We start from the raw sequence: 16,360 nt of genomic DNA on the forward strand, positions 1-16,360 counted from the left end.
GCATTTTGACAAACAGTTTATTTGCACATTAGAGCAAGGTGATTCCAGCAAAAATAAAATCAGATATTGAACCCCCCCAAAAAAAAGCCCCAAGCTGGAATGCTGAATGGCAAAATGTAAAGTTACCAAGAAACTCCAATATCTATCGCATATTGCTGCTGTTCTTAAAAAGAACCATTTATATAGCTGTAAGTATTAAAAATTTACCTTATTTCTGACAGTTTGTCGTACTAATCCAACTTCACAGGTAGTCGTGCAGGACTTCCTTTTGTAAAAGCTTCTTTAATGTTAGAACACAAAATAGTGATAAGTGTTTTGTTATCAACTTGTGTTGTAGTAGTGAGCAAACAAATAGGACATTTGTAAAATTTAGAGACAAATCTAAAACATCACAAAGCACTATAATGAGACAAACAAGGCAAGTTTGAGATCAACGTATTATTGGTACACACTGTTAAAAAATGGGCAACTTAAAAGGTAATATCTCATATTTCACAGAATTGCAAAAGACAACTTCAGCTATAACTACTTCCCCAGGGGTCTTTGGTATCCAACTCTTTCTCTGGGGTAGTGGATGTCATTTTAATAGGAATTTAATTGTACAAAACAATGATTTTTTTTACAAGACATTCAGTCATCAAAAAAACGACAGCTACAAATATTCACTTTTAAAAATAAATATCATTTGCATTCCACTTACAGCATACACAATGGAGCTCAGATTTCTGTATCTCTATATATCTCTATATAATATAAACTTAAATGGAACTGCATTGTCTCTAAGGAAGTCTATTGTTGACTTCACTGGGAATAGTAGTGAGTGATAAAAGAAAGACTTCACAACTGTGACCTTGCCCTTGTCTTGTGTCTGTGCAAAAGACAGCTGCAGCTCTTTATTCTCCATCCCTATTCTGCTACCAATCACGGAATAGACTATAATTAAACTTCAGACTTGAAAATGACCTAGGCTCCACAAGATGAGTTTAACAAAATTGTTTAGTCTCTTTAACATTGCTCAATAAATCCAATGTTTCAAAACTATGCTTCCTCTTAATCTTAAACTGGAGATGGATGTTGGAGTAAAATTACCATTGTTCATAGCTTAAAAACATTGATAAAAATTCCATTTAAAAATGCTATTAAACTAATAAACTTCACTTACTATTCATTGTTAAGTAAAAGCAATAAAACAAACAACCTATTGGCAGAGATGAAATGATTCAACAGCCAGAGGCTGCTTCCCCACCTCCTGCCTCCCTCTTTCTTTGTCATCTCCACTCTGGCGTATTGGTCTTTTGTTCAAGGTGAGAGCAACTAATAGCAGCACTGGGTTCAACCCAGTTTGGAGCATGCTTTTGTGACGAGCAAACTGGATGCCATTTCTCTGATATTCATATCCATATTTGGTTGACTACAGAGCATTATTTAAGGAGAGAAAGTCTAAGGTGAGCCACTGGATCCATCATTCTCCTGAGAGGGTTGACAATAAGAGGTAAGTACAAACTTTACTCAATAATTTGCTGTTGTGTCTGACCTTTTACAGTTTAATTTCTTGTTCAAATAATCGTTTCCTAACACTAAGCTTGCTTTTATGTTGTCTTTTGCATTTGAACAGCAAGACTCCACATTTCAAAGGGACTGAAATAAAGCACAGGTAAAATCTATTTAATTGGCAGCAATCCAATTTTAAGTTCAAAATTACCATGTCTATATGTTATCCAATAACAATTTGAGGACACTTATTCCTAAACTGAAATGACAAGAAATGGGTGAAAGTTTTTGAAAGGTGGTTAATAAAAAAAAAATTTGTTTTAAAAAAACAAAACTTTCCTAATTATTTTAAGGTTTTCCATATCACTAATTTCCAGATAAAATTCAAACTCTGAAGTTAAGATGGTTTTGTTGATTTGTATTCTTGTTTCTCACATTAATGCTCATCTTATGAGTTAAGAATGCATTTGAAATCCAAGCTCACATTCTTTTTTTTAGAGGCTGAAACATGGGTGATGCTGCCATGGCAGAGTTTGGGGCTGCTGCTCCTTATCTAAGGAAATCTGATAAGGAGCGTCTGGAGGCCCAGACTCGTCCCTTTGACATGAAGAGAGAGTGTTTTGTACCTGATCCAGAGGTCGAGTACGTAAAAGCAACCGTCCAAAGTCGTGATGGTGACAAAGTCACTGTTGATACTGAATTTGGGAAGGCAAGTGAATTGTATTGTGTATTAACAGGTTTAAGTTAAGAAAATTTGCAGATGTTTTCTGTTTAGTTGAAGTTTTAAACAAAGCTGTTGTTTTTTTCTACAGACTGTCACCGTGAAAGAATGTGATGTGCATCCTCAGAACCCACCTAAGTTTGATAAAATTGAAGACATGGCGATGTTCACCTTCCTCCATGAGCCAGCTGTGCTGTTTAACCTCAAAGAGCGTTACGCAGCATGGATGATCTATGTGAGAATGCTAAACTTTAAGATGTAGAAAAATCAGACTCATTCATACCATGTATGACATTATTCTATGTATTTATTACCCTTTTACACACAGACCTACTCTGGGCTGTTCTGTGTGACTGTCAACCCCTACAAGTGGCTGCCAGTCTACAACCAGGAGGTGGTTGTTGCCTACAGAGGAAAGAAGAGGAGTGAAGCTCCTCCTCACATCTTCTCCATCTCTGATAATGCCTATCAGTACATGCTGGCAGGTACAGAAATCTCTCTTCTTGTTTCATCTTGTGGTATTTTTTATGATACTGTAATATTTTGCTACATAATCTCTTACTGACAGATCGAGAGAACCAGTCAATCCTCATCACGTAAGTTACACTCTGAGCTAAAGTTTGTTTAGTTTTTATAGGTTGTAGAACAAGGCCTAAAAACCATTAATGTATCTTTGACTCAGCGGAGAATCCGGAGCTGGAAAGACTGTAAACACCAAACGTGTCATTCAGTACTTTGCCAGCATCGCTGCTGTGCCCACTGGGAAAAAAGATGCTGCAAGTGAAAAGAAGGTTTGTTTTTTAACTCCCTGGAGAAAAATATAAAGCATTTAGACTATAATCTGACATAAAATTGTTTTGATTGCATCAGGGTACCCTGGAAGATCAAATCATTCAGGCCAACCCTGCTCTGGAGGCCTTTGGCAATGCCAAGACCATCAGAAATGACAACTCCTCCAGATTTGTAAGTAATTGTATGACTAGAGTAAAGTTTCTTGATTACCGATGATCAACTAATTATTTTTTGCCTTATTAGATCATTAGAGACAAGAGTTAATACAAGTCTCCCTTTTAGGGTAAATTTATTAGAATTCATTTTGACAACAGAGGAAAACTGGCTTCTGCTGATATTGAAACATGTAAGTATGTAAGCACATACTCATCCACATGCAACACTAGGAGGTAAATACAATACAATGCTGCATACATTGAGTCATGCCACCTAATTGAAAATTTTGACTGTAGACTCCTATTGGTGGATGTGTATAAAGTGGTCCTGATAAAATTGACTTCAAACGTATTTGACACATTTCGGATGCTGGATTTCAGGTTTTCCCATTTAACAATGAACACACCTAAACCTTGCTAAACATGTTACAGAATACATAAAGTTACTTGCAAAAACACATTGGACCCCAGAAATTAAGAATATAATGCCATCCAAAACAAGCACCCAGTTCTAACCCCGCAGTCTGCGCTCTGGCTCAGTGAGCAAGACCCTTGACCCCTACATGTAATTGCTTCCCAGGCATTGCACAGTGGCAGCCCACTGCTACCTAAGGGCATTGGTTAAGCTGCAGAATTTAATTTCTCCATTATGAGTACAATGATGTTCAACTATTATGATTTAATCACTACTGGGAAAATTGTTCATATCTAAAAAGCTTTTAATTAAGGTAAAATATACTTCATTTTAAGAAATCTTTGTCATATTAATTTCAAATATTGTATGTCTGAACCAATATTAACTTAAAAAACTGAGACAGCATCTGTCACCATAAACAGATCTTCTGGAAAAGTCCCGAGTCACCTACCAGCTCAAAGCTGAGAGGGATTACCATATTTTCTATCAGATCCTGTCTCAAGTAAAGCCTGAGCTTCTGGGTAAGTAGGTGAACTTAACTCAAAAGGGTTTCTGTCTTTGTTCCTTTTTTTGATGACATTAGTTTATAAATATTCTATAATGGAATTATTTTTCAATTTCCAGAGATGTTGCTCATCACCAACAACCCCTACGATTACGCCTTCATCTCCCAAGGAGAGACAACAGTTGCTTCCATCAATGACTCTGAAGAGCTGATGGCTACTGATGTGAGCCGCCTCCATGAATTATAGCAGCAAAAATATTCAAAATTAAATTAATAGTTTCTAAATGAACATCAAAATGTCATGTTTGATCAGGATGCCTTTGATGTGCTGGGCTTCACTCAAGAAGAGAAGAACAGCATCTACAAAATGACCGGTGCCATTATGCACTTTGGAAACATGAAGTTTAAGCAGAAGCAGAGAGAGGAGCAGGCAGAAGCTGATGGAACCGAAGGTACAAAACCAGCATATGTATATTATGGTTAAAAAGTATACTTTAGATGTTTGATTACTCACAGATCAACATAATATTTTATACATCATTAGATGCTGACAAAGTTGCATATCTGATGGGCCTGAACTCTGCTGACCTCATCAAAGGTCTCTGTCACCCAAGAGTCAAAGTAGGGAATGAGTGGGTCACCAAGGGACAAAATGTTGCTCAGGTAAAAACATAAAGCAAACTTCATGAGTGTATTTTGATTCATCACATTATTTAGTTTTAATATTGTTTGCCATCATTTTCTTGTTAAGGTGTACTATGCCATTGGTGCACTCTCTAAGTCGGTTTATGAGAAGATGTTCCTGTGGATGGTGATGAGAATTAATCAGTCTCTTGACACCAAGCAGCCACGCCAGTACTTCATTGGAGTGCTGGACATCGCTGGATTTGAGATTTTTGATGTGAGTTTAGATAGGAGAAAGACACCTTTCATGTTAGGAGTTCAGTATTAATTGCTCTTTGTTTTAATTACTTTTATAATATAGTATGTGCCATTTACATCTCAGCAGTAATAAAACTTTCTAAGTATTTTAAGAAAAAAATAATCTTAATAAATCTCAACATCTTTCTAGTTCAACACCTTTGAGCAGCTGTGCATCAACTTCACCAATGAAAAACTGCAACAGTTTTTCAACCACCACATGTTTGTGCTGGAGCAGGAAGAGTACAAGAAAGAGGGGATTGAATGGGAGTTTATTGACTTTGGTATGGATCTACAGGCCTGTATTGACCTGATTGAAAAGGTGATTTATATTGTATATTTCAATTTAGCAACTATTCTATATTAACTGTTGATTTTGATTAAATATTTACTTTGGTATTTATGCTCTACTTAGCCCATGGGTATCATGTCCATCCTTGAAGAGGAGTGCATGTTTCCCAAAGCCAGTGATGCTACGTTTAAAGCTAAGCTTTATGACAATCATCTGGGGAAATCCAACAACTTCCAGAAGCCTAGAGTTGTCAAAGGAAAACCGGAGGCACATTTTTCCCTCGTTCACTATGCTGGAACTGTTGATTATAATATCAACAACTGGCTGGTGAAGAACAAGGACCCTCTGAATGAGACGGTCGTTGGTCTTTTCCAGAAGTCAACCGTTAAGCTTTTGGCGATACTTTTTGCAAATTATGCAGGAGCTGAATCAGGTATGTTGATAAAAAACACCACCAGAAATAAACAAAATTATTTTTTGTTACCAAAATATTATCTATATTATTCTAATAACCTGTTTTCTTTCTTAAAACATGTCTTCTCTTTAAAATTGCATTCTAATAATAACATTGATTACTTATATGTAGCTCAAGAATCTGGTGGAAAGGCCAAAGGCGGTAGCAAGAAGAAAGGCTCATCTTTCCAAACTGTTTCTGCTCTTCACAGGGTAAGATTTTTGTATAGTAATGATATTGCCAAAACTTCTAGATATCTAATAGATGTATTTGCTGGTCAAGTTCTATGCAATGATTATTAGTGGATATTTCTTGCTGTGTTCTGACTTCAGCAGACCCTCCATATTTAAGATATGTTAATGTTGTCTACCACTTTACATGACATTCATATTTAAACATTCTTTACATGATCAAGAACAGATCAAAGAAAGAGGATATATAAAATTTGTGAAATCTCTATTGTGAAAAAAAGTTGGGATACAAGATTCTTGGTTTATGTTTACTATCCAATGCCCACTCATGGATTGGAAGTGTACTGCAGTTGTGTTTATAACACCCCATACCCGTACTTCCCCCATAGGCTAATTTAAATTCATTTCCCATGGCCTTTCAGAGCATTAGAGACAGAAATCAAACAAAGTTCACTGGACTGGAACTAGAAACCAAGAGTTCCAATAACTGCTGGTATCTGTTGCCATACTGTACAGAAACCTTCTGCAGAGCATTGTGAGGACCTGCTCCAAAACCAATGGTCTTCCATCTAAGACCAGCAGGGCAACAGTCTCATTGCCCCTTTATGTTTGCAGTGTATCATCTGTCTGCAACACTTTTGGAAGACTAAAAAAAGCAAACTTGTGCCTTTCCCCTACTTTACACAACCATACTGATGAATTTGTTAGATATATAAAATTCCTTTCTTTAGGCTATTTGTTCACGTATATATATATACATTCCCAGGTAATGGATTATATGATTTTTTTCTCCATTGTTTTTCTGTAATGCTATAAATGTGTTTTATACAGCATGACTTATTAAATCCCTTTCAGTGTGTTGTACAAAGAAGGTTTCCCCTACTTTATAGTAAACTAATGAGAATGTGTCATCTCTGGCTTAATTAGGAGAATCTGAATAAATTGATGACCAACCTGAGGTCTACCCACCCTCACTTCGTGCGCTGCATCATCCCCAACGAGACCAAGACCCCTGGGGCCATGGAGAACCCTCTGGTGATGCACCAGCTGCGCTGTAACGGTGTGCTGGAAGGCATCAGGATCTGTAGGAAAGGCTTCCCCAACAGGATCCTCTATGGAGACTTCAAGCAGAGGTTTGATGTTTTGGAAAATAAATTAAAATCAAAATGAGAAATTTAGTGATTAAATTTGTTGTTCTTTTGTCACAGATACCGTATTTTGAACCCAAATGCAATTCCTGAGGGGCAATTCATTGATAACAAAAAGGCTGCAGAGAAATTGCTTGGTTCTTTGGATATAGACCACAACCAGTACAAACTTGGGCACACCAAGGTATGTCTTATATTACCAAAATGTGATTTTTTTGCTTTGCTTAGATTATAAATAATTAATTCCGTGTTGTATCTATAAAAAGGTGTTCTTCAAGGCTGGACTTCTGGGTCAACTAGAGGAGATGCGAGATGACAGGCTAGCATTAATCATTACTGGCATCCAAGCTCGTTCACGTGGTCTTCTAGCTCGAGTTGAATTCCAAAAGATTGTTGAACGAAGGTTAATTACAGCAATAAACAACTAAACAATAACACTGAGTACTAGTTCAGTCCTCAAGATAATTAATGACTAAGTAACTTCAATTTTACACAGGGATGCACTACTTGTGATCCAGTGGAACATCCGAGCCTTCATGGGGGTCAAGAATTGGCCCTGGATGAAGTTGTACTTCAAGATCAAACCTCTGCTGAAATCAGCTGAGACTGAGAAGGAGATGGCCAACATGAAGGAAGAGTTTACCAAACTCAAGGAGGCTTATGCAAAGTCAGAGGCCCGAAGGAAGGAACTAGAGGAGAAAATGGTCTCTCTTCTCCAAGAGAAGAACGACCTGCAGCTCCAAGTCCAAACTGTATGTTAAAACCACTACATTCATTGTATTAACGTAATCAACGGCAACTAGATTGTTTGACATGTTTATCAATTTTTTTTTTAAAGGAGCAAGATAATCTCTCTGATGCTGAGGAAAGATGTGAGGGGCTGATCAAGAGTAAGATTCAACAGGAAGCTAAAATCAAAGAGCTGACAGAAAGACTGGAAGATGAGGAGGAGATGAATGCTGAACTTACTGCTAAGAAGAGGAAGCTGGAAGACGAGTGCTCTGAGCTTAAGAAGGATATTGATGACCTAGAGCTAACTCTAGCAAAGGTGGAGAAGGAGAAGCATGCTACTGAGAACAAGGTACCACGGATACAATCAATAAATCAATCAATACATCAAAAAGACATTATCACGTCTAATGCCACAGGTTCACACCACATATCTCCTTTGGCTTTAGGTCAAGAACCTGACAGAGGAGATGGCCGCTTTGGACGAAATCATTGCCAAGCTGACCAAGGAAAAGAAAGCTTTACAGGAAGCTCATCAACAAACCCTGGATGACCTGCAAAGTGAAGAAGACAAAGTCAACACTCTGACCAAGGCCAAGGCGAAGCTGGAGCAGCAAGTGGATGATGTACGCTCTACAACGTTAAGCTTATTGCAAGATGTACAATGTTTATTTGACTAAATGTGATCTCTTGCTTGATGCTCTTCAGCTCGAAGGATCCTTAGAACAAGAGAAGAAAATACGAATGGACCTTGAAAGAGCCAAGAGAAAGCTTGAAGGAGACTTGAAGTTGGCCCAGGAAAGTATCATGGACCTGGAAAATGACAAGCAGCAACTCGAAGAGCGAATGAAAAAGTAAATAGTTAATATTGAAAACACTAGCTATTCCTAAAGTAGGCATTCTTTTATCACATTGAACATTTTATCATCCATAGGAAAGATTTTGAAATAAGCCAACTCAATGGGAAAATAGAGGATGAACAAGCAATGAGTGCCCAACTCCAGAAGAAACTAAAGGAGCTGCAGGTGACCATTCCCACAAGGCATAATATGCTGAGGAAGAATATGCATGATTTTAAAAGGACTATTAGAACATTGAACTTCTAAAACATTCACTCTCAATTTGTGCTAGGCCCGCATAGAAGAGCTGGAGGAAGAGCTTGAAGCAGAACGAGCTGCTCGAGCCAAGGTGGAGAAGCAGAGAGCAGACTTGGCCAGAGAGTTGGAGGAGATCAGTGAGAGGCTGGAGGAGGCTGGTGGAGCCACGGCCGCCCAGATCGAGATGAATAAGAAGAGGGAGGCCGAGTTCCAGAAGCTCCGCAGAGACCTTGAAGAGGCTACTCTGCAGCATGAGGCAACCACTGCCACACTCAGGAAGAAACAAGCTGACTCTGTTGCTGACCTGGGGGAGCAGATAGACAACCTGCAGAGAGTCAAGCAGAAACTGGAGAAGGAGAAGAGTGAGCTCAAACTGGAGCTGGACGATGTGGTCTCCAATATGGAGCAGATTGTCAAGTCCAAGGTAAAGTTTATGTGAATGTTATTTGTGGAGGTTTTCTTGCTCTTGAGGGATTAAATAACTTCCTAATTTGGTCCCATGATGATTTCTTTTATTTCAGAACAATTTGGAGAAAATGTGTCGCTCACTTGAAGATCAGCTAAATGAATATAAAACCAAATCAGAGGAGGGACAGCGTACCATCAATGACTTCACCATGCAGAAAGCAAAGCTTCAAACTGAAAATGGTATAAGATTTGACTTAACCTCTTAGAAGCCTTATTTTATGATTAACCATTTAAAGTCTAAATATTTGATTAATTTTTAAATCAGGTGAACTAATAAGGCAGCTTGAGGAAAAGGAGTCCTTGGTGTCTCAGCTCACCAGAGGAAAACAGTCGCACACACAACAAATCGAAGACCTGAAAAGACAACTGGAAGAGGAAATTAAGGTAACCAGTATAAGTAAGGCAACATCAAATAGTAATCAGTTATTGATAGCTCCAAAATAAATGTGTCTTTTTTTTTTTTAGGCCAAGAATGCATTAGCCCATGCTGTGCAGTCTGCCCGCCATGACTGTGACCTCCTCAGGGAGCAGTATGAGGAGGAGCAGGAGGCCAAAGCTGAACTGCAGCGTAGCATGTCCAAGGCCAACTCTGAGGTGGCTCAGTGGAGAACCAAGTATGAAACTGATGCCATCCAAAGAACTGAGGAACTGGAGGAAGCTAAGTGAGCAAATCCCATTTGAATCTGTATGACTCTGCAAAGTCTGAAAGCAACCAATCCTAATGAAACCCTTCATTAATACAGGAAGAAGCTGGCTCAGCGTCTGCAGGATGCTGAGGAGGCTGTTGAAGCAGTGAATGCTAAATGTTCCTCTCTGGAGAAGACCAAACACAGGCTGCAGAATGAGATTGAAGATCTCATGGTGGATGTGGAAAGGTCTAATGCTGCTGCTGCTGCTCTGGACAAGAAGCAAAGGAACTTTGACAAGGTTGGAATGCAGGGAGACCTCTGAGAGTTTACCACAGTAACTGATTAAATGGCTAAAATGTGCATTATTTTTCAGGTCTTGTCAGAATGGAAGCAGAAGTATGAAGAGTCTCAGTCAGAGCTGGAGAGTGCTCAGAAAGAAGCAAGATCTCTGAGCACTGAGCTCTTTAAACTTAAAAACTCCTATGAAGAGTCTCTTGAGCATCTAGAGACCATGAAGAGGGAGAATAAGAACCTTCAAGGTCAGTTGTTTATCAAGAAAATCTCACATGCAAAGTTGAATTACAAACTGGCATTAAGTGATTCTTCCAATAATGTCTTCAGAGGAAATATCTGACCTTACTGAACAAATTGGTGAGGGTGGAAAGAATATCCATGAGCTAGAGAAGATACGGAAGCAGCTGGAACAAGAAAAGTCTGAGATACAGACAGCTTTAGAGGAGGCAGAGGTATACTGTATTAAAAAAAAAAAAACTTTTCTTAAAAGTATTTGTGTTTGGTTAAAATACAGAAATAATCTAAACTATTATATATCTACAGGCCTCTCTTGAGCATGAGGAAGGGAAGATTCTCAGAGTCCAGCTCGAACTGAACCAAATTAAAGCTGAATTTGAACGTAAGCTGGCTGAGAAAGATGAAGAGATGGAACAAGTAAAGAGAAACCAACAGCGAATGGTGGATACTCTTCAGAGCTCCCTTGAGTCTGAGACTCGCAGCAGGAATGAAGCGCTTCGACTGAAGAAGAAGATGGAGGGAGACCTCAACGAGATGGAGATCCAGCTGAGCCAAGCCAACCGGCAGGCAGCTGAGGCCCAGAAACAACTCAAGTCTGTTCACTCACATCTAAAGGTTTGCACTTAAGCTGTAGTTTTTATTTATAATACAAGAATATTTCATTAACCCCAATCCCATAACCTAGATTCGAGTTTTATAAGCTGCAATTCAAAAATTATTGGATTGTTTAATTTTTCAGTGAAATTTATATACTATTTTTCTTATGTCAGAATTAGTTCAAATATAACTTTTTTGCGTATTTTGGTTTGAAGTGCAAAATTTGTCCTATTCTGTGCATTGTTTGCATCAGTATATAATTGTTTTTTCTGTGATAAATGTCAATCATTAGGATGCTCAGCTGCAGCTTGATGACTCTCTCCGAGCAAATGATGACATGAAGGAAAACATTGCCATAGTCGAGAGACGCAACAACCTTCTTCAGGCTGAAGTTGAGGAACTGAGAGGTGCTCTGGAGCAAACTGAACGAAGCCGTAAACTGGCTGAGCAAGAGCTGCTGGATGTTAGCGAGAGGGTGCAGCTATTGCACTCACAGGTGAAGCGCTGTTTTCATAGATAACTTACCATCTTTGCAACTATTATTGAGTTATTATATAAGGTTTAATTTTACATTTGAACAGAACACCAGCCTGTTAAACCAGAAGAAGAAGTTGGAGGGTGATATTGCTCAACTTCAGACTGAAGTGGAGGAGGCTGTTCAGGAATGCAGAAATGCTGAAGAGAAGGCCAAGAAAGCCATCACTGATGCCGCCATGATGGCAGAGGAGCTGAAGAAAGAGCAGGACACCAGCGCTCACCTGGAGCGTATGAAGAAGAACATGGAGCAAACCATCAAAGATCTGCAGCACCGTCTGGATGAGGCGGAGCAGATCGCCATGAAGGGAGGCAAGAAGCAGATTCAGAAGCTGGAGGCCAGGGTGAGTTTAAATTCAAAAATCTTTAAAAAATATGAAAAGTAACACTTAATCTTTGAGCTGGTACAAAATTTGACATCTTGCATTCTACAGTTTATTGTAATAACTATGTAATTTTATGTTATTTTCCAACAGATTAGAGAACTGGAAACTGAGGTGGAGTCTGAACAAAGAAAGTCCAGCGACTCCATCAAGGGAATACGCAAATATGAGAGACGTATCAAAGAGCTGACCTACCAGGTGAGTTCAGTTTCATTCATTATGATACAAAATTTTAGAACAGATAGAGAAAGGAAACAAGATGGGACAGCGGACTGATCACAGCTACATTAAGTTATGATCGTACCTATTTTGGCTGACAATAGCCAGTCAATTAAATGATGACACTCAAACCATCATAAACATTTCCAGAGATTAAACCCAATGTATTACCCACAATATTACTTAAAGGTATAGTGGAGGATGTTCTTTTTCGGGGTGGATCACCAAAATAAGTGGTCCTCCTAATTGTCAATCTGGTGAAATGTTTACATAAGGCTGTCCTATTGCTCATCCCCATTTTAACTTACCGGTGGTGAGTCGGACATAGTGGAAAAATTGCAAATCTTCTTTTGGAAAGTAAGCTTGTGTGAGTAATGAAAATGGCAACTTATAAACAGAGCGTGCACGAGGAGAAATGGGCCAGTGCATGCTCTCACATGCGTTTAATAGGGAGCAGGTACAGGGCTTTTTTTTTTTAAGTGGAGAGGGAGGGTCTTTTCAAAAATTTGTGAAATCCTCTACTAAACCTCAAAATTTATTATAATTCTAGTTAACTTGCTGAGGTAAAACCTAAAACAACAACAGAAAACATCACTCAGTATGTGAGTAAATTAAAGTGTTGTACATTTTTTACTAATTCATTTCAGACGGAGGAGGATCGCAAGAACCTTTCCCGCCTCCAAGATCTGGTGGATAAACTACAGCTAAAGGTCAAATCCTACAAGAAAGCTGCAGAGGAGGCTGTAAGTGTTCAAGCTTCATTGATTACTATAATCTGACAGACAATAAGCTTAATATAACATTTGGTCTTCATACAATACCATTTTAACAAAAACAAAATTGCTTTGAATGAATTGGCCACCTGTTTGATATAATACTAACAAATCTAATATCAAATTTGATTTAAAACACAACATTTGTGTTATTTCAAACCCATATAGTGGCTAATGTAGTATTTTGTTAAACAGGAGGAACAGGCCAACAGTAATCTTACCAAGTTCCGCAAACTTCAACATGAGCTTGATGAGGCTGAGGAGAGAGCTGATATCGCAGAGTCCCAGGTCAACAAGCTGCGGGCCAAGAGTCGTGATGTGGGGTCAAAGGTCAGTTTAAATCAGAATTTTGCTGATACTGGAGCCATCTGTTAAATGTGAAATGAAAAAAAAGCATTCAGCAAAAGGACATCATTTGCAACTTTTAAAAGAGGTTTAAAATAGCAGAAAGAATGTTCTTTACTAAGACACTGCATGTCCTCATATTGTACTGTGTTTGAACTGTATCCAAGGCATAGACCATCAAACAAATAAAAAGTTTTCTTTAAAGTTGTGAACATGTGTAACAGAAAACAAAGCAGTCTCAGATCAAATATGAATGTAAATAATGATTTTTTTCCCTCTCTTTTCAGAAAGGGCACGATGAAGAGTGAAGTACATTGAAAGAATCTGTTTTCCTGAGGCACTCCATGTCTGAACAATGGTGTCTCCCTATGTAGGTTGTTCAGTAGAATAAAATGAATGTGCATCTCAAACTGTGCCATGACTGTTGTGTTATTTGATTGTTTTCTTGGTAGCATTTGGTTTAACAGTGAATATGAGATTACACGGAAATTGCAACAACAGCAGATATATTTCTGCATTTTTGGATGTTCTTCAGTTTTATATTTCAACAACACCTATAATGCAAATAAACTTTTCTGTCATCTGGGACATGCATGGCTTTGCATTCACTAGCTCCCTTGGATCTCCTTTACAAAAACAGGTACTTAAAGGGCTATTTAATCACAACAGCATAATTCTGTAGCAGGATAACACAACTATTAATGACAGTTATCAGTAAGGGAGAATTCTTTCCAAAATTATTGAATTATAATTCAATAATTATTTTATCAATTTCTATAAAATAAATAGTGAAGCAGATTTTGTTAAGGCGAAACCTTTTAAAGTCCCTTTTTGTTGAGTACCTTATAATGAGTTGTGCACATTTTCCTGTTTCTACAAGGAATAAATATGAAGTCAGACAGGGTACTTAAATTTACAACATTTTTAGTTTCCTGGAGTTGTCCATATCCACAGTAAGGTGAATAATTAAAAAGTTTTAAACAACTGGACCTGGTAAAATAATACTGATTGAGAAATCTAGCTTGCCAGCAAGATTACCATCTTCTTTACAAAACAATGAGGATTGTGAAGGATTTAAGAAAATAGCTCCTTGGCCCATGATTTTTAGAAATCAACAAAATGTTAATCATTTTGCTCCTACCATTAAATATTTGCTTGTTTGCTTGTGGGAAAGTCTTTAATTCTGCAGCTTTTCCATAATCTGGTACTATCCAGGTATCTCATCTGTAAATACTCTAGACATATCCTGCAATATATATATATATATATATATATATATATATATATATATATATATATATATATATATATATATATATATATATATATATATATATATATATATATATATATATATATATATATATATATATATATATATATATATATATATATATATTCTTCTTTGACTATTTGAGCTTATGTAACAAGTATGTTTCTCCACTGTGAGATTAAATAAAGTCAATAAATAATCAATTTACAACCATTAAAAATGCTAAAAACATTCAGTTGGCATTTAGTTTCTTTCTAATTGTTGCCAAAATGGAAAGCAAATTGGCAAATGCATGCATGTATTGGTTGATACTGATGCAAGAAAAAAACTAATATAAGCATGAAACATCAGCCAGCTGATGTATCGGTCTTCTCTACCCTGAGGATCCTCACCCTAAAGCTTGAAAGATTTCAGCGGCAAAATCTGGGGAATGCATCATTATCATTGTAGAGCTGTTTATCAGTTGCTTTATAAACAGACATAAATGAATGAATGAAAGGTTAATATGTCAAGCCAGATATGACCAGACACTAGAGACATGTAAAAAAAACCCATCTACATTCCAAAATATCTTTAAAACACAGACACATTTAGATCCAAACAAATGTCTAGTTAAAATATCAAGAAATTGATGTTGAATTTAACAGAATAAACCAACAACTGTATGCAGAAAAAAAAATCTAATTACAGTACATTACATTTTAAAATATTCAGTAAAAACCAAAATGTAGATACAAGAGATTCTTAATCAATCACCAGAACAAAACATAACATATAACACATAATGAATTTTTAAATTTGATTCCCTGTACAATAGCTATATATACAAACACCCATCTATATAAATACCCATTTAATACCCTGTGCAATAACCCTGTATAATAATTCTGCTAAAAAGCTGTCATACACGGTATATGTGGAAGCACTATATATACAGTATATACGCCCACGTTTTATTCCTTTGGCCCCTTCTTCTTCTTTTTTAATATCTATATCCATCTGATGTAACGAGTACATTTCTACACTGTCAAATCAATTAAGTCAATCACTCAATCAATCATAAATGATTTGAAGATTGACATATTAGGTAGTAGATTTAAATGCAAATTTTAGGGGGAATTTTTTTTTGTGTTGGTATCAAATAATCAACACATATTGAGGTATGGTATTTAAACTAATAATTCTCATGATTAATGTATATATGGTTGGTTTTACATGAAAATACAGCACAAAAGTAAACCCAAATGATGGACAAAAAACAACTCCATAAGGACAACAAAGTTAAATGATTTTAGGCAAAATCTGAAAAGACTCATAATGCCTTTTGAGCAAACAACAAACAGCAATACAACCAGCGCTATAAAGCTTTATGTTTTACTTTACTACTGTATGTCAGGACACATAACCATAACAATCATCAAAAAAATGCTGTGGTGATATTTCAAAATTTGATGTAATCTTACTCGTAGTAATCAGTAACTTTACCTGTTAAAGTTTGATGCTTGGATGAAAGGAGCCACAATCTGCTGATGCAGGTTCCTTTACAGTACCAGGTTTTGATGCTTTAAGGGAGAAACAAGACAATTAAAACAAAAACATTAGACAGAAAGCTCATCTGTTCTACTATAAAGCTCAATCAAAGTTTATTGTATTTTACATTCTTAAATAAGCTTAATAATATTTGTGAAATGAGTAGA

The 16,360-nt window shown here is 37.1% G+C and overlaps 1 protein-coding gene and 1 long non-coding RNA gene across 6 annotated transcripts in view; one reads left to right on the plus strand and one right to left on the minus strand.

Annotated features, from left to right (window-relative positions):
• Positions 1–16,360, minus strand: part of LOC119774282 — a 38,819-nt gene that overhangs the window by 21,633 nt on the left and 826 nt on the right. For all 5 annotated transcript variants that reach the window (XR_005279510.1, XR_005279506.1, XR_005279512.1 and 2 more), the window contains exons 2-3: positions 16,149–16,225; positions 13,267–13,413 (exon numbers count right to left, since the gene is read on the minus strand). This is a non-coding gene — a long non-coding RNA (uncharacterized LOC119774282). The remainder of the gene's footprint in view (positions 1–13,266; positions 13,414–16,148; positions 16,226–16,360) is intronic.
• LOC119774259 (myosin-7-like) lies at positions 1,400–13,800 on the plus strand. Its single transcript, XM_038271690.1, has 39 exons — positions 1,400–1,492; positions 1,616–1,654; positions 1,990–2,200; positions 2,304–2,447; positions 2,541–2,697; positions 2,781–2,808; positions 2,895–3,003; positions 3,083–3,175; positions 3,287–3,350; positions 3,997–4,095; positions 4,199–4,302; positions 4,393–4,531; positions 4,624–4,742; positions 4,831–4,980; positions 5,152–5,322; positions 5,416–5,725; positions 5,879–5,958; positions 6,865–7,070; positions 7,146–7,269; positions 7,352–7,488; positions 7,582–7,837; positions 7,924–8,166; positions 8,264–8,440; positions 8,523–8,668; positions 8,749–8,839; positions 8,946–9,335; positions 9,433–9,559; positions 9,645–9,763; positions 9,845–10,041; positions 10,123–10,306; positions 10,382–10,547; positions 10,630–10,754; positions 10,846–11,154; positions 11,429–11,632; positions 11,718–12,014; positions 12,147–12,251; positions 12,920–13,015; positions 13,241–13,375; positions 13,678–13,800. The coding sequence occupies exons 3-39, from the start codon at positions 2,000–2,002 to the stop codon at positions 13,696–13,698; spliced, it is 5,823 nt and encodes a 1,940-aa protein (XP_038127618.1). The 5' UTR covers positions 1,400–1,492; positions 1,616–1,654; positions 1,990–1,999; the 3' UTR covers positions 13,699–13,800.

The sequence above is a fragment of the Cyprinodon tularosa genome, unplaced genomic scaffold (assembly GCF_016077235.1).
Source record: "Cyprinodon tularosa strain WSP-4 unplaced genomic scaffold, ASM1607723v1 ctg12, whole genome shotgun sequence".
Lineage (NCBI taxonomy): Eukaryota > Metazoa > Chordata > Actinopteri > Cyprinodontiformes > Cyprinodontidae > Cyprinodon > Cyprinodon tularosa.

Bases quoted from the DNA above. Each gene is read 5' to 3' on its own strand.
- LOC119774259 (XM_038271690.1), top strand. From the start codon at position 2,000: ATGGGTGATGCTGCCATGGCAGAGTTTGGGGCTGCTGCTCCTTATCTA. The intron at 4,981-5,151 runs GTGAGTTTAGAT...ACATCTTTCTAG, and splicing joins CTGGATTTGAGATTTTTGAT to TTCAACACCTTTGAGCAGCT. The intron at 11,155-11,428 runs GTTTGCACTTAA...GTCAATCATTAG, and splicing joins CTGTTCACTCACATCTAAAG to GATGCTCAGCTGCAGCTTGA.